At 36.9% G+C, this 25,269-nt stretch overlaps 1 protein-coding gene across 1 annotated transcript in view; it reads left to right on the top strand.

Moving 5' to 3' along the window:
• TRIP11 (thyroid hormone receptor interactor 11) overlaps nucleotides 1–16,150 on the top strand; it is a 36,617-nt gene extending 20,467 nt beyond the window's left edge. The window contains exons 13-20 of the mRNA XM_068398502.1: nucleotides 962–1,125; nucleotides 1,458–1,561; nucleotides 1,902–2,001; nucleotides 7,987–8,068; nucleotides 8,876–8,990; nucleotides 9,548–9,670; nucleotides 10,958–11,105; nucleotides 13,515–16,150. Coding sequence (XP_068254603.1) covers nucleotides 962–1,125; nucleotides 1,458–1,561; nucleotides 1,902–2,001; nucleotides 7,987–8,068; nucleotides 8,876–8,990; nucleotides 9,548–9,670; nucleotides 10,958–11,105; nucleotides 13,515–13,723 — 1,045 coding nt within the window. The 3' untranslated portion in view covers nucleotides 13,724–16,150. The remainder of the gene's footprint in view (nucleotides 1–961; nucleotides 1,126–1,457; nucleotides 1,562–1,901; nucleotides 2,002–7,986; nucleotides 8,069–8,875; nucleotides 8,991–9,547; nucleotides 9,671–10,957; nucleotides 11,106–13,514) is intronic.
• Nucleotides 16,151–25,269: the final 9,119 nt, after the last annotated feature.

The raw sequence follows: 25,269 nt of genomic DNA, 5'->3' as shown, positions 1-25,269 counted from the left end.
GTAGCAGAATCTGGGAGGCTAGAGCCAATTGTGGTTTTTTATTTATTTGCCATAATAATATTTTTCAGCCAGAACAATTAAAACCCAAGTATTAAAATTACTCAGTGCATATCTTGACTGCTTTAATATTGTTTTATTTAAAGGAATGTTGGTTACTTTGGGCAAAAGAATTCTTTTTTCATCTTACTACAGTCGTCCAAATGAACAAGCATTTTAATCAAAAAATATGTATGTAGCTGCAGTCTTTCTTTTTTCTTGAAGTGCCAAAGAGGGATTCTGCTCCTGATGTTCTCAGCAAAGAGATTTCTGAGTTCAGCAGAATTTGTTGTGAACAGTTGTGGAGAAAATGGAAGAGTTGGGAGAAGGTTGTGTTAAAACTGTTCATCAGAATGTTTCTTAATTCTTCATCAAACTTGTCAAATACCTTTCAAGAAATACAGCTTATTTCCCACCTGATATGCACTCTTTAAAAAGACTGGCATAGGAGTAAATCAGGTTCATAACTTCCCATTATGCAAAAATATTAAATGAGTTATTCAGTGGTCAGTATGGAGCAAGATAGTACATACTGAGTTCTTGGAGACTGGCTTTAAAAGTAAAAATTGGTAGAAAGACCTATTGATTCATGTGGTAATTGAAGCAGAAGATTAGCAAGATATGGATTCTTATTTTGGTAAAGATACTGTTACGATAGTCAACAACAAAGATTAGTTTTTTCTTTTTCTAATGCACATCAAACAAAAGTAGGTTTTTGGTTTTGATTGCCAAAATTTTATTACCATACTTATTTAAAATCTGTTGTTAGGTTTTTGTCATTTTTCTTTAAGAGGAATCAGGAAAAAAAATTGCTTTCACTTTTAGAAATTGAGCTGAAAAATTAAAGGTAGGCTATTTTTGCTGGGATTTAATGTGGTGACTTCTGTTATTGTCTTCATAAATAATGTGTTTTATTTTCTTTAAGTCATCAAGCTAGTCTGCAAGTTGAATCTTTGCAAGAGCAATTAAACCTGGTTTCAAAGCAGAGAGATGAAACTCTGCTACAGCTCACCATCTCACAGGACCAAGTGAAGCAGTATGCATTGTCACTGGCCAACCTGCAGATGGTACTAGAGCAATTCCAACAGGGTAAGTTTTGTCAAGAAATAGCAAAGATTGCAACAGGCATTTTTCAACTGGAATAATTACCATATTTTGGTGCTTTTTAAATATTAGCTATCTGGTTTCCTTTTTGATAGCTTGAATTTCAGAATCTGTTGTCTTTTAAAAAACTTATAAAAACAATTCTGGCCTTGTGAAAATTGATGGTCAATATCCCATTTATGAAACTTGAATTCCACCTCTACCTCATGAAGGTCAGATATGATAATGCTGAGGTTTTGCAGTTGTGTGTCCCAAAAAGAGTTACATGTTGTGAATCAAGATTTTTTTTGTTTTGTTTTGTATTTTTAACCCTTTAGAAGAAAAAGCTATGTATTCAGCAGAGCTGGAGAAACACCAAAAACAGGCTGCAGAATGGAGGAAAAAAGCAGAAACCTTAGAAGAAAAAGTTGTGTCACTGCAGGTGGGCTGAATAATGAAATTGAACCCTGTGATACTCAATGCTAATTCTTGTTGAATTTTTTGTTTTTAACTGCCGTGTTAAGTGTCACTGTCTAAGAATACATTAAGTTATGTAATTATACTCTCTTTCCTGGAAGAGAGAGGGGCACTAAAAGAAGGTCAGCAAAGTAACATTCCTGTGCTGACCATCCATTTTCCGAGGATGTTTACAATCCAGTTATTCTAAAGAAGAAGTGATGGAGGTCTCTGCATCTGTAACGTTTGATCTGTGCTGTATTAGCATAATTGTGATAGTGAATTCCCTTGCTTCTCATTTTGTCCCTTTCCTGTCCTCTATTCAGGAAAGTTTAGAAGAGGCGAATGCTGCACTGGATGCAGCATCAAGGCTTACTGAGCAGCTTGATATCAAAGAGGAGCAGATTGAAGAGCTTAAGAAAGAAGGTAACTACATTTTTTTATCTCTGCTTAAAACGTTCCAAGCAGCTGAGCAGACAATGTAGTATTCCTAAAAACTTACCAAAATTTGTCTCCTATGAGGAAAAAATAATTCTGTGCCACCTTTTGAGGACTTCCTTGTTTATAAAGCAAATTTGAAAAAGTATTGTTTACCTTCTGTTAGGGATCTTTCTCAATAGAAATGCGTGTAGTAGCTGGGTTTTTTCCCATTTTTTTCCCCCATAAATACCAAAGCCCTTGATTTAGCTCTGTAAGTTTCTTTTTCGAAAGTTTGTAAAATACCAAATGTTGTCCCATTTTCCAAAGTAACTACCTGCTATATTTGACATACACACAGGAATACAGTGAGGTAGAGAGAAAGGGTGTGCTGTTGGTAAGAGATGTAGAGGGAGCAGCTCTTGCACATATGTGAGACTGTCTGAAGAGATTATGTGGAAGGTCTTGGACACATCTTTAGGTTGTATTTTTAGATCTAATTTCAAATAAGCTTCCTGATTGCTCATATTTAGGAAGATGCCTTTTATATTGTTCTCAGATTAAGCGCTCTAATATTTGATGAATGTCATTGCCTTGGATTTGAAGACAAAACTTGGCCAGATGGTAGAGGAATTTGCTAGAAGAAACTGTTTAGAAAAGGAAGAATATTTATGGTGAGGGTGGTCAAATGTTGGAATAGGTTGCCCAGAGCTGTGGAGTGTCCATCCATGGAAATACTCAAAACCCAGTGGGCCATGGTCCACGGCAGCCTGCTGTAGATGACCCTGTTTGAGCAGAGGGGTTGGACTAGATGATCTAGAGATCCTCTCCAACATAAATGTTTCTTTGATTTTTGTGATTCTGTGAATGTTTTGGTATGTGGGTTGTTTTGGGTTTTTTTCCTCTTTCTGACATCACTAAAACATGAATTCTGTAAGAGATGCGTAGCCTTTCATAAACAAATTTAGCATTAAAACTGTAGGAAAGCCTAAAGAGGCAGAATAACCTTTACTAAAAACTGATATAATTTCAATGTATTTCTGTTTTATGGCCTTATGCTCTTTAGTCTAATCAAATGGGAGAAATGAAAGGTAATGTCTATATAATGTATTTGAGTATCAAACATCAGTAAGATTTATAAGCTCAGAGGTGAGAGGTCACTTGGAGGTGACAAAATAGCTATGCGAGTAACATAAGATCTCTTTTTTTTTTTTTTTTTTCCATTACTGCATTAGTATTAGTTTTCTTGAGAAAGGAGTCAATAGCATTAGCTAAAGCAGGACTTAGGACAAATAATAATTTTGCTGGATTTCTGTACTTACATCTCAGGCCTGACTTGTAATTTTGTGTGCAATGTTTCATTGAACCAAGAGGGAAAGTTACATCTCTGTGTCTAGTTGCATGACAGTTCTGATATGGGTGAACTTATTAACAGTACTGACTGCTGAGGGAATAGGCTTTTTTTTTTTTATTGTCTTCATTTGTCTTTTCCTCCTCCATTTTCCCAACTGAGTCCTACTTTCCACTCTTTATTTCTGTGGGTCACCATATTTTGTTGTTGCTGCAGCATCCTGTGTTATAGTCAGGCTTTCACTGAGCACATGGGATAAATCTAAAATCAGAGGGAAGCTTGTGACTGGTCCCTGAAGCGGCTCTAAAAAGGGAGCTTGAAGAGCAGAGGTTTGCTTACTCTCTGTGGTTACTTAACAGCTCTTACTTTTGTTTTTTTTTTTCTTCCCCCATGTCTGTGGGAAATTTTTGGGTGAATGCCTTCAATTAAGGCTTGCTTGTGGAAGACCTGGAATGTCATTTCTGCTGGATGCAGTGGTAACTCTTGCTCTGAACATGTAAAACTAATTATTGCTATTAATTTTAAAATTATAATTTTTCTTACTCTTGAAATAAGTAATATTTTCTTAAAGCATACTTGATTATGATCAGATAGTTCATGTGAAAAGTAATTTGAAAGTCTTCACAATTTCAGCAAGAACTCTACAAAAAGTTACGGCTTTTCTACTACATAATAGAATGAGTACTTACTTAAATTTAGTTGTCTAAGTGCAATTTGGCATCCAAGTGGGCATCATAGGAATGCTCCCTGAGTTCACATAAGAATTTTACAAGCTAAATTAAATTTCAAGCTGCTACACGCATGTACAACTAAACACTAATTTGTTTTTGAATTGACTGTACTGTATATCTCTGTCTCACTACAGACATTCACAGCAAAAGTTTTCGAACACCCTGGATTGAAACTAACTTTGGCATAGGCAAACATGGCACTCTCAAATGGGGAGCTCTTAATTATTGGTTAATTTTGATTGCAAACCTTTGCATATGAAAGGAGGGGTTTGAACTTTGAGAGAAAAATGAATCTCAGTAATTTATCAAGCTATGTTGTATTGCAAGCATTTTACTTGTTAAAAAAATTGAAAAGGGATTGTTGCATAAAGGAAACAGCACTTTAATGTTGTTGTAGAATAAATCATAATTTTTATTGAAAAAAAGAGACCACTCCATTTTCTCTATTTACACAAGAAAACATATAATGTCTTATTGAAAATTGGCCAAATACATTCCCAGACACAGTTTTGTTGGCCAAATCTTTTGAAGGGTTTCTTTATGGATTTTTTTGGCAGGAGAAGTGATTTTAATGGAAAAGTATAAGATGTACCAGATGCAGTTTTCTGGATTGCCATAAATGGTTAACAAATTATTGGAGACTGTTGTAAATGTCTGGTTCACAGCAGTCCATGCTGAATTTTGGCTCGGGTCTTCTTTGTTTTTCAGTATTTTCATACACCCGAAGTACGTGTTTAAGTCCTTTTCAACTCTAAGATTCTATTTTAGAAGGAAATATTCCATTTAAAAAAATATGTTTAATGATGGAGTTGCATAGTCACTGTGGATGGAATATAGCTGTGTAGCTGTCCTTAAAAGTTGGTACTCTTTGTTATTAAATCTCTTTGTCAGGAAAAATAGAAAACAAGTAACATTTCATTGGAATTATTAATACGTGTTCTAAAATTCATCGTGAATAAAAATTGAAAAGGAAACTCGCGATTATCTGGCTTTGTAGAGCAATAGCAAGAGCATGAGATTTACTTGAAACTTGTTTTAGATGCTGTTTGTTTGTATTTTTGGGGTGTTTGTTAGTAGTTTAACTTTTTAAATTCCCTTTTATTCTGCAGAGACCCAAATAACAACTCAACTTCCATGTATGCTCCTACAACTGTTATCATTCCATAATTATATTGCAAATGTTTTCCTTCAAGTATTTGGGTCGTATTTAACCACATTTACAAAGTAGCATAACTTTAAGTAAGTTTAAACCTTGAAACCGTGGATTAATTCTCCTGTGCCTCACCCTAGTGTTTTGAGAGAGAGGAGTGCTGAAGAGCAGTCACATTATTGGAATGGATTTCAGTGCATATGGATGTAGTTGTTACAAGATATATTGTTGTATAATATATATAATTTTGTTTGGTTTTTAACTTGTTTTGAATAAGAAGCTTAATATGTGTGTTCCTCGAATAAGAACTTTCCCAGCATGACATTAGTTAGAGAGTATAGAGTAGAACAAACTAAAATTCATATTTGTGAAGTATAATGTTTATATAAAGATGTAAAGTATTTGAACAGGACATTAGGTTGTATTCATTTCACAGCCTAGCTCTTTGATGTATATATACCAAAACTCTGTGCGGGTTCTCATGGAGTCATTGGTGTTAATTGAGAACCATGTTGTGTCAGCATAGTTGTGGCATTCATTTATTAAAGATTGAAAGTCATGTGGAAACTAGAGTGGAATGCTTTTGATGCATTCCAGATGATTTGAAGGGTATAAAAATTTATAAAAGTCACTTTTCTTACAAAGATGCTGAGGCTTTTTAGAAATGAACTACAAGATAGATACAAGTAAAGTGTATCTTAGGTGTGTTTTGTTTTGCTTTTTAAATAAAGCACTTTTAATTAGCATGAGCCCAAGAAGTGTTAAAATGGTAGGGAAATTAAGTTGATTGGCAGTTTTTCCATAGGATTTGAAGATAGGCATTCAGAGGGAGAGGAGAAAAAGCTCATCATTTCTGCTTATATAACTGTAGGGTAGAGTTGATCTTTGCATGGACAGTCCATGTTATAATGTATTTGTCAGGCTTTTCTGTGTGATTAAGACTTACTTGTGATTTTATTAGGAAAAAAGTAGCTTCAAAGGTAGTATCTTGCAGAACCCCAGTCTGGTGAAAAATTATATTTTTGCTGTCTTAAGGTGAAGCCATTTGTAGTTTATCTTCTAAGAATTCTTTGTACCTTGTAATTATTTGTTTTCTTGTCTGAGAACATTTTACTGCCAGTGTTCTTAAATCCTGTGTTTGGGGATTTAAGTGAGATAAATTTTTTTCTAGTACTTCTTACTCTGTTTTTTGTGCAAACTTGCGTAGACGTGAACATCAGATACTTTTATCCAGTTTCTAGTGTATCTGAGTTTTTATAAAGAGGAAACTTTGTGCCTCGTTTCCTTACAATCAGAATGTTGCAAAATATTTATGGCAAGCAAAGGTTTAGGAGAATTTTTTTCTTTATTATGAGCTTTATTTTTGAGTTTTGTGGGAGGTCAGAGGAGGCCTGAGTTGCTGACACGGAATGATTGGAGTAATTGGGTGTATTCTGTATTTGAGCTAACAAGTAATTTGTGTTAGTGGAATTTTAGAATTGTAGAGAAGTTGGTGCTGTGAATTTATTGGGCAAGGGTGAATATAACAATACCATGGCATAGCTCCTTTTAATGAAATGGGCTACTGCATTTGTATCTCCCTCATTAAATACTCTGATGTTGTAAGGGTCAAGTGTGTAGATAGTAGAGAAGTCATTAAGGTCAGGAATTTCAGAAAGCTGAAAAGTTATAGCACTAGTGAATGCAGAATCTAAACTCCTCTCTTACTCTTCTAATAATTCCTGTTTTGGGTTTGTGGAGAGCAAAAATAGGGTCCTTTGTGCAGGCCAAGAATGTAATTATTGATGTTGTGATATCCTAGATGAACTGATTTCATTGCAGCCACTACAGAACAGTATCAGAACTTGGAGTCAGTATGCAAAAAAAGGCAGAAAATCTTTGTAGTGACTCCTAGCACACTCCTAGACAACCTCATATTAATTAACTTACAATACTGGCCTATTCACTTAATTGGCAGGCCATGATGCCTGGGTGAAAGTGTTTGCCATCGTCCTCTCAGTTTTGTCTCTGGTTCATGGTAGCTGTGGCATTTCATTTCTGCCATTTTTAACTGAATGTTTATATTCCCAAAAGTATGGGGACTCTTGCATAAACCTCTGGAGAACCTTTCTTGCCAGTATACTCCATCATAAAGTACAGCACTGGTTCTAGGATGCATTAGTGTGTCCCAGCATTCTGTTTCAAGAGCTTGTGTCGGTTAACAGGAGTGGGAAAGGTCCTAACAGAAGAGACAGACCCACAACAAGTTACTGATGTTGCTCTGCTAGCTGGTAATTCTCCTGGGAGACTGGAGAACTTAGTACTTCAAGGGTATAGCAACTTGATGGTATGCAGAATAGCTGGATTTAGGAAATATTTGAGGTTAAGGACTGAGATAAAAGACCTGATGCCAACTTGCAGTTTGGCCAGACTATGAAATAGTGCCACTGCAGGACCTCGAACAAGAGTTTCTTTCCAGTTCTGTTATTATCTAAGTGGAACAGAGCAGTTCATCACACCTTCTGCAGCTGATTTCTTTTCTCTGTTCCTGTACTTCAGCATTGGGTATCATTGTAGAAATTTTAGCATATGGTTTCAAATAATAATCACTTCTTAAGTTGACACTTTTTTATAAAAAAATCAAGCTGATTTTGTTTTTAAAAAAAGCACCATAACAGTATTAGCATATTTTTATTTTTAAATGTGTGTATTATTAATAAGTTTTGCAACAAAGTTTCAAAGTTTCTGTTTTTGTTTATTTGCTGTGACATAACATTTTATAGGTGAGATCAGAAGAGAAATGTTAGAAGATGTACAGAATAAACTAATGAATCTTATGAACAGCACAGAAGGAAAAGTGGACAAGTAAGTCTTTAATGAAAGACTTGATATACATTTTGGGGGTTTATTCCTCACAATGTACAGATATGTTACTAACATAGTTCCAAGAGTATTGCAGAACTGGGCTTCTGTATGTGATCTTGTAGTTATACTTTGATTATTTTGACATTTTTCAATTGCTTGGTGGTTGTAAATAGTAATTTTGATTAGTAAAACCAATATGTATATAAATTTGGATTCCTGATACGTTTCTTAAGTAGAATTGCACTTCAATAGCATGAGCTCTGGAAATGGAGATAAAAGTTCTTAATGAACATCTGTTACAATGTCAAGGTGTAAATAGCAAGCCCTTTCATGTACCTAGCATCACCTGGATGTTGTATAAATCTCTCATCCTTGGTCTTTTTTTTTTTTTTTTCCTTCTCTTTACCTGTTAGAACTGAAATAGGGATAGACAAATGGTTTCCTCTGTCCCCTTCCTTACATCTTGATTTGGGACTGTGCTTAAGTATCTGTTTAAATGCTCTGCTGAGTCAAGATCTTAGAATAAACATTTTCCCTGATTGGAGTACTTACATCAAAACGTGCTCATGTTTGACCTTACTGCATACAATATTTCTAATACTGTCCAAATTGACACTTACAGTGTAAGAAATGTTCTAACTTGTAGGGGAAGGAAATTGGTGAGGTGCCCTTTTAGTTCCTTGTATTAGATTGCTTTATTTGGGTTATTGTAAATTGGGCAAACCTATGAGGAATAAATGCATCAATATTACGGTAACAACTGTTCTGTAAGAGCAGATTGTATAAGAACCTCCTTTTCTTCTGCAGGCTCCTGATGAGAAATCTCTTTGTTGGACATTTTCATACTCCAAAAAATAAACGTCCTGAAGTGTTAAGGTTAATGGGAAGTATCTTGGGAATAAAAAAAGAACAACTCGATGAGGTAATACTTTGCAGAAAACTAGACTTCCTTTTTTATTTGCGATGTGCTTACCTGAAAATAAAATAACCTGCTGCTAAACTAAATGTGACTGTTCCTTCACTTCTTGTGGGGAAAGCATGTTTTTTGTTCTCTCATCTGAATTCATTTTTTATGCAGGACATGCTGATCTTACTGGATTATCTTCTGATAACATTATTTTAATAGAATGGATCTAATTTTGCTGAGGACTGTTAATGCACAAAGGAAGGGGTTTAACTTTGTGCTGTTGTGTATAATAGCTGTAATATGTCAGTTACAGAAAACTAAGCTAGTTTTATATGAACCACTATGTATTGTGAAGAATGTGGGGCTCATATTTTTAAATCAACAGCCAGGTTTTTAGACTGCCAGCCTTTGGGAGGCAGAGCATAATGTTTTGACAGTAATTAAAGTTTTTATTTATCTGTAGGATTCCCACATAGTTATTGTGAATAAATACAATGAGCACAATGTTGCAGTTTCTTTTATCTGCTGCTTTATTTTTGGTTTTCTAACTTTTTTTTTTAAATACTTTCCAGTTATTATCTGAAGACCAAAGAGGAGTTACGAGATGGGTGACTGGCTGGCTTAGTGGAGGAGCTGGGTCAAAGAGTGTCCCTAGTACACCTTTGAGGCCAACTCATCAGAACATTTTTAACAGTGTAAGAATTAATTGTTCATTCTCTATGATTGAGTGGAAAAAATGGGGCAGTTGCATGTTAATGCTGATGTTTGGTTCATCAGTATATTGAGCTTCATTTACTGATGCTACTGTATCTTACATTATTTATTTGTTTTGTGCAACTGCTTTGGCATAAGGGGTTTTTTTTCTGCACTAAATAAATATGTAAGCATTGATGAAAATTATACAATACTAAGTTTTGGACTAATACAGAAATCCAATTACTGTTCCACTGGTTCCTGGGATCACTAACTTCTTAGAGTATGGACTTTATCTTGTAAACTGGCAGTGTTGGAGGTTAAATACATGTGGGAGTCTGGAATTCTGCACTATGCAACAGTATAGAAAACTGTGACATTGTATTTTGATGACTGTGTTCCCATATGGCCTTTAAATTTCATTTGAAAAGCTTCCTCAGCTGCTGCAGCTAGTGCCTCTTATGTACAGCATATAAAGTTGATATTTTAAGCTTTCAGATACTGTAAAGCAACAGTTATAGCATGGTCCATGGGAGCGGTTAATCTATGGAACTTTCCATTTTGCAGACCAGGAAATAATGCACTCAAGGGTAGAGGACTGAGGGATTAGGCTTTTTGGATTAATTTTGGTTTTTCGCTCATTGAGCTAGAAAAGCGCATTGACAATTGATTCTTGTAAATTATCTTGAAGTGTAGGGATTGGGTTTTGCCCGCTAAAATAATGCAGGCACTTAGGCCACCAGACGATTGTGGTCTGGTTAACTGTGAACGTAAAAGAGGAAAATTAATGCTTTTGTATGTGTAGTACAGGCTTTACTAAGCAAAATTTTATCTTGTGATGCTATTGACACCTTAATCATTCCATGCTTCCATTATTCAAGACTTTTTGTCAAATAAAGAAAGCAATGGGTTTTAAGAGAAATGTTTGTTTTATGTGTTTCTGGAGGAGTGACTTGCTTGAGCAAGGAAGTACTGTGATGTCAGTAGCAGCATGGGATTCTTGAAACAATTGCCTTAAATCAATAATGGAACCATGGTGGAAGTATGTGTGTTATCTTTAGAGCTTATCAATTTCACATAAATACCACTTACTGAGACAACAAAAAACTGTGTATTTTGAAAACAAATTTCATTGTCACTCACTAAGGGCTACTTAGTACCAAGTACTAAGTACCAGTACATAATCTTTGGAGGCTGTTGACAGGTTTTTGTTTTATGTTTGTATGTATTTTTAACGTACATACTTTTCAACAGAGCATCAGTAAAATATAACTAGTAGCCTCTTGTAGTCTTTTTCAGAATTGTTTGTGAAATTCCTCGAAACAGAATCTTGTCCAAGCCTTCCTCCACCCAAGCTCTCTGTTCCTGTTATGAAACCTTTAGGAGCAGCAGGAACTGGTAAAACTAGCAGCACTCCAGCGAACAGTCAAATGCAAGGTAACATTTGAAGGAAAATTTGAATCTTTACACAAAACATAAATAACTAAAGGTAGTATTTTATTTTCAAGGGGATTTCAATGATTCCGTGCTTTCTCACTTCTGAACTATGAATTTGATTTCTTTCCCCCCAATTTCCTACTTTCTATTCTCTTTTTTTTTCTTCTTCCCCTCACTCCTCCCTTCCCACTGCTTCCATACCCCACTTCCTAAAATGTCAATACAGAAGATTAGAGGGTCCAAATTCTTTTTGATATGGAAAGGCTTTAACAGCACCTCTTGGAGCCAATCAGATGCTGTGCAGACAACTCCAGATGGTATATCACTGAACCCAGTCCTGATTTTCAGCATCCCTGTTGAGCAGCTTGGGTCTCACCGAGTGAAGAATGCAAGTAATACCAACTTTGTAGTGCCTCTCTGGTATGTAGAACCTGGTTGCTCAGATAGGACGAGAGGAAATGGCCTCAAGTTGCTCCAAGGGAGGTTTAGACTGGATATTATGAAAAATCTCTTCACTGAAAGGGTTGTCAAACATGGGAAGAGGCTGCCCAAGGGAAGTTATGGAGTCACCATCCCTGGAGGTATTTAAAAGACATGTAGATGTGGTATTTAGGGACATGGTTTAGTGGTGGACTTGGCAGTGCTGGGTTAATGGTTGGACTTGATGATTTTAAAGGTCCTTTCCAACCAAAACGGTTCTATGATTCTATGACTAAAATAAAATCAGTTAAGTATATGACCTGATATGATCTCTGTAAGCTGTGTATGAGTCTTAACTTTGATTTTTCTATGGCAGAGAACAATTATGCTTATATTATGCATATTGAAATTATTTTTTTTACTCCCAATTATGTAAGAACGTAGCACTTTTGTCTAAGTAATGTAAGAGCCAAATCTTCAGTTTAACTGATCCAGTTTGTACTTATTTTTTTATGTGCATTTAAGACTTCACCTTAATACAGTCTTGCTGATTTGCAGAAGCTTGTTTTGTTTGAAACTTTAAACTCCAAAGAAAAACCCCCCAAAACCCTACGTATTATATAGATCTACAGAGATATATATATATGCTAAAAAACCCTCTTTCAATTTGCCTAAAGCAGGTGGATGGTACAAAGTATAAATGTCTACTGTGAAATACCAGTTTATATCTGAAAGCAGTATTTATTTATTTTTTAAATAAACCTAAATTAAATTTAATTTTGTTTTTACTCTTCTTCCTTGTAGTACAACAGTAATATGATAGGTAAAGTATCTACTTCACTTGGCAAAAAAAACCAATTTTCTTGTCTGGAAGAATTAAATTCTTGTGTCCTTTTATCCATTCAGGAGCTAAATTGCTGACTTGTAAAGCTAGACACCCATTATATATATCCCTTTAATTGTTCAGGTGCTTTAAGTTTTTTTGTTCCTAGAAATAAACCATATGGTAGCAGTTTTTAAGTGCTGGACACATATGTCAGTATAATATCCACACAGAAACACATTTATGAGAATTAGGATGTTTACATGATGAAAGACCTTTTTAAAACAAAAAGATCTGAATGAAATCACCTATCCAAACAATTAGTATGATATGGGAATGTCAGTTTAGTTTCTGCTCTGCATCTGGTGTAGGAACCTTGAGAACAGGTCACATCTGGAGCTGAGTGAGGATTGATGGCGGGAGGTGAGGAGGGGCAAGTCGACTTAGATTAAAAAATAGTTTAATTTTTTAATTAAAAAATTAATTAATACTCTATTAAAACTAAAATTTTATTAGAATTTGACTAATGAGTGAACATTAAGTTTTGTCTCAAGACTAAATTGTGACTCACTGTCTGTGATGTTGATTTACAGGGATTTTCTTGGGGCTGACCCTGGGGAAGCTGTGCCAATATATCATGGGGTGGGAAACCTACCTGTGTGCTGTATTGTAGTGCATGCACAAGGGCCCTTATGCCTTTGCGTAGTGCTGGAGTCAACGTGACAGATATTTCATGTCTGACATTGCATACGTGAAATGAACCTTGGCAAAGGGTGTTTGTGTTGCCTGTCAGAGATGTATAGCTTTTTTTGGGTAGCCTGAGCTGTTACTGACTTTCAGCTGCTGACAAGCACAATATGGTTGGCAGGTCCTGGGAGCGCCCCTGAGCTTTAAGTCAGTCTTGTAACTGGTGACCTGAAGTGTAGGTGTAGGAATTGTTCAGCAAAAGAAGCAGTGGCAGATGAGATCCAAGATGAGAAGATAGAATGAAAGTCTATGAGAGCATCTACAGTCCACAGCAAGAAGATAGGATTTTCGTGTTGCAAAAATAAGAGGCAATTGTCGAACTTGTGAAAAAATGCGCTAAAATTGGGTAGACTTATGAATGCTTTCTAACAAAGTGGTTTTGTTGTTGAGTTTTGTTTTGTTTTGTTTTTACATTTCAGATTCTGCAGTCTCAGGAACAAGCAGAAGACCAGATGCAAATCCATTTTTAGCACCTCGATCTGCAGCAGTGCCTCTCATAACACCTGCTAGTAGTTCTGGACATCTGCTTATGAAACCTATTTCTGATGCGTTGCCTACTTTTACACCACTGCCAGTGTCCCCTGATGCTAGTGCTGGTGCTGTACTAAAAGACCTCCTAAAACAATAGATGATCTTGAATCAATATGATTATAATAGCACTTTAAGGAAAATGAGAACACTATGCTGTATATAATTTACCACAATGAGGCCTTCTGTAAAAAGTCATGTACTTGGTTGCCATTGTACCTTGCTTTTCTTTTGATTACGAACTAACCAGTGCTTTGGAAATTCGAATAGTGTCATGAATAACCGCCTCCTTTATAACAGGCATTCATTTTGGGTGCGGGTTAAATCTTAAACTGAGAAAAAAAAAATCTATCTTGTTGCTAGATTGTAACAAGACAAATTGAAGGATTTTTAAACCTTAGTTATACTCAGAGTTGTTTCAGTTATGCATAGACAGCGTTAACTCTTTGGTGTTGAGATCCATTTTTTCCATTAAAGCGATCTGCCATTGGCACTGGGCCTTCAAGAAATATTTTTAAAATAAATAAATAATTTTTTTAAATCTCCAGCCAAAATTCATCTTCTTTGAGATGTTCAATGAATGACACAAAATCCAAAGAATAAGACTGTGTGAGCATATGAGAGTGTGCTTATTGAGCAGCTGCAGTCTTCCCGCACACAATTTATGACATTTAGTTAATGTACATTAGGACGTGTATCTCTTATTTACAGGATTGGTCACATCTGGGGGCAATTTGAGGCATGTGAATCTCTTTTTGCACAGTGATTTTATTTTTTTTTTTTCCCCCCAGCCTAATAGCTGCTTTCAGCAGTCAAACCCATCAGCACCAAGGAGTTAACTGTGGAAGGGAGTGCTTCATTCTCTAGAGGTGTCCATGTGATGAAGAGTGGGTAATTTAGCAAAAGATAGGTTCATATATATAAAGACATTGTACTCTAATGGTCTAAGATGTATATTTGAGAGACTTTTTCTCTTGCAGAATTTTGTAGATCTAAATACAGGCTTAAAGCTTGAACACATGTACAGAATTTAAAGGGAAGAAGATGCTTACTTATCTCAAATGTGTAAATAGGTCTTTGAAGACCAAGGCCAAAGTCAATTATTCTGTAAATTTTGCTGTGCTAACTTGTACACTTTGGCAGATAAAGAATAAAGTTGCACACTAAAGGAGAAGAGTCATCTGGCAAAAGACATCTTCATAATGAATCTGAGATAAAACATCTTCATTATAAAATGTGTAATTTCTAAATCTTTTTATATGCCATTCCTTGTTTAGTCAGTGTTAAGATAACTGTTGTACAAGTTCTATATTAGAACTGTCAACCTTTACTTCTCATTTTCATTAAAATACTGGATTAAATTGTTGTAAGAGTTATATTTAAATAAAATTACTGAAACTTGTACAGAATCAACCAAAATAATGTAAGAAGTCTTTGCATTTCTTTATGTAGAGGTCAAATATTGATTTTATTTATTTTTTTTTATTGCCTTGAAATCTAGCAATGTTTTTTTTAAGAACTCATTGAGTCCCTTTTCTTAGTATGTTAATATTTCATGGAAGATTTATGTAAACTTGGAAGTGGATTGACCCTTTTGAATTTTTATTTGGAATTATTTACTCCATTATAGACAAGGTAATTAACTTGGCAGTTTGATTTCTGAAAGGATAGCATCTACACATAGTATACCAAAGTAAATTCTGCATTACGAAATAAATGCAATGAGAATTTGAAATTTCCTCGGCTGAGAACATTTCAGTTTGCTACTTCAAATGTACATCCTCATTTAAGCTGGACCGGAATGGGTACCTTTTTTCTATAACAAATACAAAGAAAACTGAAATCAGATGGCTTCTGTGCAGTCTCTCTTGTTCTCGTAGTCATGTCTATGTAAGGATATATAGCTGCTTCAGAATAAAATGGCCGTTCGGTGAGCCAAAGCACAAGGAAATGTTTAGTTTTTTAAAATCATGTGGCTTACATTTTATAAATTACAAATGGACTCATGCTGCTCATTATCCCCTGAATACACTAACTGAGCTGATCTTGACTTTTGTGCGCATTTTTTCTTTAATTGCAGAGAACTTAATATGCATGTTTCTCTTCCAAGAAGCTTTGTAAATGCCAATAAATAAACCATGGTAAGACCATTTGTTCCTGCATGCTGTAAATCAGCTCCATTTATACAGTAAGCTATGAGTTTGAGGAGGAAAATCTAAAACCGAGCAAAGGTATTGAAGAACTTCAGAGTTCCTACTACTTCCGAGAGAAGAAAATCCTCTATAGGAGAAGTATAAGAGGCTTTAGTCCGTAAGTCCTAGGAGGTCTGTTGAACTATGGAGAAAATCCCCATGGCTTAGAGGTTTCTCTTCTGGGGCTTATTCCGCAACTACGTTGGTGGGTTTTGTTGCTTTGTTAGAAATCAAGTGTGCACTGTATTCCAGGTTGTACTTTCCCACTGAAAAGTGTAGAGCAATTTCATTGCCGTGTTTCTCTCGTCTGTCTTGGACTGTTTCACAGACTATTATAAACCTTGAAGATTTGTTTTTATTGAAAGATTAGTGGATGTATTTTTTCCTCTAATTTTTCTTCTGTGCTTACTTTGTGCTTGATAACTGTTTCATATATATTTACCTTAGCAGTTTCCCACATGTAAGTATGTAACTCATGTAGTCTGTCCTGTTAATTGTGTGGGTCTTTCACACAGCAGTGGGGCGGGGGGGAAAGTTCTCCGTGGAATTTATGAGTAGGTGCAGTAGTTGAAGATTTTTATTCTTCATTTAACTTAGTTGTTGTCTTTCACGTTGCTTTTGCATGGAAAAAAGAATATAGACCTCCTAGCTTTGGTCTAACAAGCTGTTGGTTATCTTTAGTGGTAAGGTAACAATTCTAGTAAGGGATTAATTTTGCAAACTTGATAATGAGAGGGAAATGTAAGGGTTAGGATTTTCTGTTCTCCTCTTTAGACTCATTTTTTGCTGTTTGCTCATCCTGCATTCTATGCAAAGAGAAGGGAGTAACTGGTTGTTCTTTCTAATTGTTACTGTAAGAGAATGCACTTTTTTCAATTACTCTTCTGCCTTAACCCAGTTAGTCACTGCCATACAGCCATATAATTTTTCACATTATAGTGACCTGTGTAGAAAGAATTTTTTTAACCAAATGTCAGTTCCCAACCTGTGTTTTGTTATTGCTTCTTATTCATGTTCTTAACCCGTTTTCCATGAATAGTTACTAATAAGGCAGGCTACCTGGAATATATATAGCTGTGATTGAGTGATGAAGTGGAAGAGACAGAATGGAAGATGCTTGCCTTGCAAGTATTTCTCATTATCACATACCTCATGGAAGCCTGGCAATTTTAAGCCTCGATGTCTTCTTACTGCCAGTTTTTATGACTTTATTGCCATGTTTTCATGTAAAAGTTCAAGAATAATTTTCTCAACTCATTTGATCGGACATACTTGATGTCGCATCCTCCCAAACATGCCCAGTTTGGGAGTAGATTTAACTAGAATAAAATTAAATTCTTTTTTTGTCACCTGAAGAAAAAATACAAACGTTTGTTTAATATGGAGAGACATTAGTATACCGTGGAAATAGCAGGGATAACAGCTTCATTCATTCTTTCAAACAGAAGTGTTTGATTTATCTAGACATTCAAACCAAAGTAGTCCTTGTGTCAATACACTTCTGTCATGTTTAAAAAAAATACATAAAATACATACATGTATATGTACACATATAGTAGTGGTAGCAGTATGGCTTGAGGAATTAAAAACATTGTATGTATTTGTTTTATTTTGGCTCTTTTTTTCCCCCCCCTTCCAGTAATTTTTATAGTTTGTTGCCTTGAGTAATTGTCTTTCAGGTGGAAAGCTTCTAATTAGGATTCTAAGAAAATAATATATAAGAATTACCAGCCTACTATTTTTGTTCTCTTGTGTTGTGCCATTATGTACTGCTGAATTTATCTGCAGCCTCGCAAAGCTTAAATATGGAAACCAGTCTGCAATAAAAATAAAGGAATAGAGAGCTGCTGGCCTCTTATTGAAAGGAAAAAAATAATTTGTATAGGGCATGTTATTTACAGAACTTGCAACACTGAGTCTTGGACTATTGTATTCATCTCAAGCTTATAGAAGAGTATGACATTCTAAATTTCAGTATCCGAAAGCATCACCTATCTAACTCTGAAATACGCTGCTGTAGCAAGTACTCATTAAAGCCTGTTGTCAGCATAAGTGTGCAAGAAACGTGCCTGTTGTTTGCTGATTGTGTTAGATCTGTTGAAAGGCTAATTTGGACAAATCTAGTTCAAGTTGGGAGTTCAGCCATGCTGCTAAAACTCTCAAACATTTTGCCGAGCAGGAGAAAGTTGTATCAAGTGATTAAAGGCTTATTTTCCTGTAGGAAATTATAATTGGAAGAGAACTGTTAATTTTTTTTGTACATAAAAAGGGGCATTTGTCATTCACTAAGTGCCCATATTAAGTAATTTGGGGTCATTCTGTGCCTTCTTATTGAGCTTGTGGCATTGCTGGTTAAATCTAATTTCTTTTTAAATGCTCACTGATGTTGTACATCATCCTTGAGCACTGATAGTGAATGGATCTTTTATCTACCGTTTTGTTAAGATTCCCATTAAGCAGCTGCTCACAGATTTTAAAATTGGTATTGTTTGTACACAAGTTTCTGTCAGTCTGTGACAAACTGCCTCTGAAACATTGGTGGTCAGCTAACAAATAACTACTGTGAATAGTCGCAGGAACATAAAAACCATTTCCCAGGCCCCTTAAACAAGCAGACTGAAAACACCCCTTTTTCTCTATTTGTAGCCATTTTGATTCGAGTTCTTTTATGCCTTGGGTTTTGGGGGGGGCGGGGGGGGAGTTGATTGTTCTTGTTGGGAACCACACACAAATGTTTCCACCTTTGAGGAAACATGATGCAGCTGCCTTGCTGCTCATGGCTCCAGCTATATGGAATGTTACACCCAAACAGAAAGTGCCCCTTTTTTTGAGTCTGCTAATTCTCTTTCATTCCTACTGCCACAGCAATATTTTCTTCCAGTGTGAATTTACACTATTTAGAGTTCTTCCTATTGCTGTAATTCTTGCAAATGTCATAGTACCCCAGCTGGGATGGCTCGTCTGGCTGCAGAAGCTGACTTTCAGATCACCTAAGTAAAGGGAGATAAGAATGTCTTTCAAATGTTTGTATGTAGTTGTGGAGTTCACAGCTGAAAATGGAGCGAGGTCTCAAACTGCTAGAAGCTAGAGGGGTGCAGATTCACACCAAGTCAAAAGTTCAAGGTAAAAAACAAACAAACAAAAAAAAAAAAGGGGGGGGTGGGACATCACAGATGACTCTCCCTTGACGTATTTCTGTTGTCATTTATTAGGTGGACTAGAAAAATACAGCAGTCAAGAAAAACATATGAATGTAGCAGCATGGTCCCAGAAGACTTGTTTTTGAATGAAGTGAAAATAAATTATTCTGATAAATTTAATACATTTACATGATGATCAAATATAGCATTGATTACCCTGACAAATTCAAAACTTCATTATCCTCATAATAAGATGAAAGAGCAATTCCTGATTTAAAGAGACAATGTCTGTTGGTTGGGATTGGAGCTTTGCCACATTTAAAAAAAGCTCAAATTTGACACCTTAAGCTTGAAGGAACTTGGCTGAATATGCAAATCAGGAAACTTCACAGCTAAGGTTATGCCTTCAAGACCGTTCAGCCACAGGCCAACTGAGCTGAGCCCCAGAAACTGAGATCAGCCCAGATAATCACATTTTCAGTGGACAGTTGCTGGTCACCAATGGTAGCAGCTCTGTAGTGGTGTGCCCTTTTGGTTTAGCAGGGTAAATATTACCCTAAATTGATAAAGAAGAGATGGCTGCAGCTTCTTATTCAACGACAGAAGATAAGCTTTGTTTCTTTATCTGAGACCATGGAGAAAGGATCCCTTGGATCTTAGTTTTGATTTATAGTGGCAGAGACAACTTGCCAGTTTCTTAAGTGACCAGCAAACTTCGGATCATACTGCACATAGCTTGGCTTCTTCAAAGCACCAGTCTGCTGTCAAATATTAGGAGTATAAACATTTTACCCTTTGAATTATGTAGAAATGAGTGTAAGTATCAATATTTTTTCTGCTACGTTCCTAAACCCTGTACAATCTCAGTGGTTCTAATGCACAGTCAGCTGAAAGAGGCGCACACAGGAGTCCTCAATCATCTACCTCTAGCAGAGTGTACCTTAATGAAGTTCAGTTTTACTTTGGCAAGATCCAGCATATCTTAGGCCTTAGGCCCCCTGCTCTGAAGGAACATATGGGGAATATATTCCCACATTCTCTTATGGTTAATGGGCAAGTACATGCAGTCAGTGACAACAGAGGAGTTAACACGTTTCATGAAGGTGTGAAAACAAATCAAACTGGCAACAAGTGGGACAACAGACACAGTAATGCACAATAGTGAAACCTGGCTATAACGTTCATTTGGGGCATGTATTTGTGTAGATCAATCGCGTATGTCTTTTAGGGCCTCTATGCTTATTGTGTGGGTTAAACTTTAACCTAGTCTGCCGAAAAAAGGGAGATTATGTGCACTTCCTGCAAGTGGATGAGAAGATGAAATACGTTTGTTAGCACCCACACTCCTTTACTGAAGTCTAAAATGTGCATCTGAGAGCAGAAAACTTGAAGTTTTTCCAAAGAAAAGGGTGTTCTTCACCACCAAGACTGGAAAATGTCTTTCTGGATGTACCTTGCCATTTGTGAGTGTCCTGACAAAACCAAAAATAACTAGTATCATCCAGGGTGTGCAATGTGAGAGTTGTCTTCCTTTAACTTCCCACAGCAGTAAGAAAAATGAATATCCAAAAAAGATGATTTCTTGTGTGTTTGGTATCAAAACCTTCTCAGCTTCACTTTTGTCAGTACATTTGTTCCTGCTGAAGTGTGTGAGGCAGGCTGTAGTCTTCTGCTTGTCACTGGAGAAATACAGCTAGAGACTTAATGCTTGCTTTTTAACAGCCCTGACAACATTTGAGAAGACCATTCTTGTTACCAAGAGACCTCTTGGTAACAACTCTTGTTGTAGCTGAGTCTCAGTACTTGACGGTGGCTGCTGAACTTGTCAGCAGCAGAGAGTTTTGCATGTGTACCAGGTGGGAATGGCAATGAAAGAAATGGTATGCGGTGTTTGACAGGGAATAGACCAGAAATCATATTTCCCCACGGCTCAATCTTGTTTTCAATGTTTCCAATTAACCATTTGTTTTAACGAGAGAACCATTTAAAAAGTATTAATCTGATGAGTGGAAAAAAAGATTATAATATTTGAGTTATGGTCAACTCTTATTAGGGGTTTTTGCCAATGACTGACAGAACAGAATTTAGAAGCCCTGTCCTGTGGTATTTCACCAAGCACTGACAGACTACACACTGCTGAGCTAATCAATGCTATCTGGGAAGCAAACTAGTTATGCCTATTTTTTGTGTTTGTTAACAAAGTGCGCAAGTCTGACCCTTGCTGTACCAACAACCTGGGATGTTGTTCTGTCTCCCTTAGCGTAAAGGAAACGTAATGCTGTCTGGATACAGTCTGAATGTCAACCAGTATCATCAAGGTAAGGGGAATCTGGCAGCACTTCTGTGTGGTTAACCCCAAGGTTTTCATTTGCAACATCAGATGCTGCCTGTGTTACCCCCAGTGAATTTCATGCAAGATGGATTGAATTGCAGCGTGGCCAGGTTTGGGGCACAGACCAAGGAGGTTTTACAGATTTCAGGCAGCTAGGAAGTATTTCTTTTATATCATTATGAAATAGTAACTATTAGTCATCACTGTAGCACAGCCATTCTATATCTAATGTTTGTTGATGGAATAATCAATAGTCCAAGTGGTCAGGGAAAAGCAGCACATAACACACTCAAAATGGTGTGTATTTTATCATTTGGCACCTTTCTCTGAAGGCTATTTTATTGGGTGAGCAAAGTTGATTGACCTTGACCTAGTAAAAGCAGACTGGTCGTAGCTCCTGACTCCCTAGAATGGGAAGCACTGCTAAACAGAACCCTCTGAGAACAGGAAGCCAAGACTTATAATGCTTTAAATATAAACTTTTGTAAATTATGAGTAAGGAGCTAAGTGCATGCTAAGGTGTTGAGAATTTGACCTTTGGATGCTGCTCAGAGAGACAGACTGGGAGAGCAATGCTACAGAAGACCATGTTAAGCTTGGCAGAGGCAACTGCATTTATACAACTCAAGAAAGGCACCCTGATTTATACAACTTAGGTACCCTGAATCCACGTGGTTCCTGAACAGTAGGTATAGTATTATCAATAAAAATATATTTAGCTTAAGCAACAAAGTGGCAACTGGATGTGAATAGCACAACAGCAAGAGGTAGTAGCAGTTATGGACAAATAAGGCGAGCTGGATAAAAACATTAGTTCCTAAATGGGAACATGTATAAAAGATGAGCGCTGCAAACATAATTTCTCAGAAGAATTACTAGCGACCGTAAGAGTGATCCTGAACATTTTCGGGTGCAAGAGTCTGAGAAATTGCATATAGGAAGGGAAATAAAGAATTCAGCGAGTCATGGGGGGAGCCAGCCACATGAAATGTCGGTTGTAAAATTAACCTTTATGTAAAAATGTTTCCCTGTCTCCTGCAGTTTTCTCTGTTGTTATAAGGTATTAAAGTACTTGAGTGAAGCTTTTGTTTGTAATAAAAGGGTTTTTTCAGAATTACAAGGAAATCATAATGAAATGGGTGAGTTGATGCCAGTTCATCCATATGTTTCAGTTTACATGCCATACCATGGATCCAACACTAAATTGTACCAGGAGTAAAAATATAGTAAAGAAAGTGGCGTGAATGGGAGACTGGAGCACTGAAAAATAGTCATCAAAACTGAAACTTTTTCTGGAAAAAGAACTGGAAAATATTTAGACTGCACTTTGTATGCTCAAGTAGCGGGTGCCAATAAAAATGAAGGCAGACAGAAGAGTGCCGTATTTTTGACAATGGGAGCAGGAACAGATGTGTTTAACGGTTTTCAGCTAACTCAGAGGAGGCTTATTATGAAACTACAAAAATTTGAGGAGCACAGGATTCTAAAGAAAATGAATGAGTGATAATGAGACTTGCCAGATCTGTCTGGACCCAAACCCAGACTCTCCATAGCACGTTGTCTGCAGAGAACTCAGGATCGAGGACCTACTGAGTGCCACCTGCAGGAGAAGGTCTTGTAGATGGTACCTTGGTCTTTACTGGACTATTGACAGAATGACAACTATGGCCAGTTCCAGGCCCAGAACCTGCCTGCTTGGACTGGGGATTCAGGGAGCCCTCAGCACTCTGGCTGCGATGTTCTTCTGAACTCAATCAGTGGCTCCAGCTTCCTTGTACTGGTACTTTCAATAGTCAGGTGCTTTGCAGGCAACCTGAAGACTGCACTGCCCTGGCCAAACGTGACTAGTAAATCTAGTTACACAAAATAAAAGATTTCCATTAGAAACTAAAATGGGAATTGATCAGAATGCAAAGGGCCAAGCTTCCAGTTCTGGAGGTATAACCAAAATTCTGGTGAGAGGCCAAACTGAGACTGAATTGAGCCTGTAACTCACAGGAAGAAGGTTCCATGTACTCTGTCACAGTGACGTGGTCTTGACTTTGTGCTTGGCACTGAGCCCCACAGTTGACCATGGTGCTGATGCATCTGTGACTGCTAGTAGAAATAGAGTGCAGAGGAGAGGAGGTGGGCTTGGTGTTGAAAAGTTCCACTTCGAAAAGCAGTTGGACTTACCTTCTTGGGTCCTTCCCTCTTTTGCCCCATCCCAGACTTCTAAAGGTATCTCAGTAGACCCTAATGACATGTTCTAGTGGCAAGATCACCGGAAGTCTTAGCCACACCCAACTCAGCCTCAGTGCCCATTCCATGGTCCCTTTCTTGCACTGCCAAGGGTGGCTACAAAGACTGTAGATGAAATTCTGGACTTAGAAAGAAACAGCAACTATTATACTCAAATTCCCAAGTGTTTTTCTGGGAAAATTACCTGTTTGCTATTTACAGGTGCCAGTTAAGAGTTGACGGGACCCAGTTTCAGTTGCATGGAGTAACAGAGTAAATGTAAAAATAAATCCATATATACCACGGATCAGAGCTAGTTTTCTGAGACATGTAGTTGTTAAGGATAATCTCCAAGAAAATCTATGCCTAAAAGTTCAACACTAAGTCTTCTGTGCTGTGCTACCGATTTGCCCGATATAGTGGTTTTACTGTTCTGTATTTTATGAAGCGTTATATGGAAACCTATTAAATACAGTCTCTCATTTGGTACCTTCTGGTCTTCTAGTACTAAGGTAATTTTGTGACAGGTTCCGCTTATGATAAATAATTCAGATGTTACATATCTTCACATTTAATTCAGTTACAACACTTAATTTCTAAATTTCAGGTGAGTTCTGATTGTTACTCTTCATTTTCCCGATTTGTTCTACAACCTCTTCTGCTGGCACTTCAATTTTAGGCGGGTCCTCCTAAGTATGATCTTTTTCCTTTATTACTACTTTTTTTTTTTTTTTAATTCCACTATGGGAACCTCTTGAAGTTTCTCTAGCAAATGCAGATGAAGAAGATTCACTTAATTTTCTACTGTGATTTTATCTCTTCTAAGCACTATTTTTATACTTTGTTCATCTGTTGGCTTTGCAGACTGTTTGGCAGTTTTCCTGCTCTTGGTGTGTCTGAAAAAGAATTTATTATTAGCTTTCATGCCTCTTACGATTTGTTTCTCAAACTTTCTTGGCCTGCTTTTCTGTTTTTTACATTTAACCTGTCAGAGTTTTTGTTCCTTTCTGTTCTCTCCATCTGGCACAACTTCAGCTTCTTGAATTTTGCTCTGAAACAGTGGACAAACTGGGGACTGATTGCTTTATCAGGCTTCAGCTATGGGCTCTGTTAGCAGTACAAGTGCCTCTGTTGGGAGAAGGGTCCAGTTCCATTGATGTGCCTCTCACATGGCTGCTTGCGGTTCTGGTCCCTCACAGCACCCGAAGGGACTGGAGCCCCTGGGAACAGACAGGCTGCTTCTGCAGGGGCAACTCCTGGTACTGAGGCAAAGCAAAGGCTGACAGATCAAAAAAAAAGAAACAATATCTGCACTATAAACTGCATCTTTTTGCAAGACTTGTAAGCACGGCAGCACATGCACAGCAGAACTAGCAAACAGGAGTACATCCCCTGCTCAGGGGAATTGCTACGTATAGGATGCTGAATCGCTTCCTTAGAGCAGCCCTCATTGCTGCAGAGTAGTGAATAATGAGTCTGAAAACCAATAGAAAACACACATCATTTTTATCACCCAGTTTCATAGCCAATTTATTTCCAAACAGCATGGTTAACTTACAAAACCCCAAAAGTAAACAGGTAAATCATTAAATGGTGTAACCCCTGGTTTGGGAATAAGTAAATTAAGTGTAGTAGTTTTTAAATTGAAGAAAAGTTTATAAATGTCTTCTGGGGTTAGGAAAGCAGTTGAGTAAGTGCAAAACAGTCAAAATTGTCCCTCTCCTCATATGGAAATGTTCTACCACTCCTATATTTGTCTAAC

This window comes from Nyctibius grandis, chromosome 4, assembly GCF_013368605.1.
Source record: "Nyctibius grandis isolate bNycGra1 chromosome 4, bNycGra1.pri, whole genome shotgun sequence".
Taxonomy (NCBI): Eukaryota; Metazoa; Chordata; class Aves; order Nyctibiiformes; family Nyctibiidae; genus Nyctibius; species Nyctibius grandis.
This window is presented reverse-complemented; position numbering and strand designations above follow the sequence as displayed.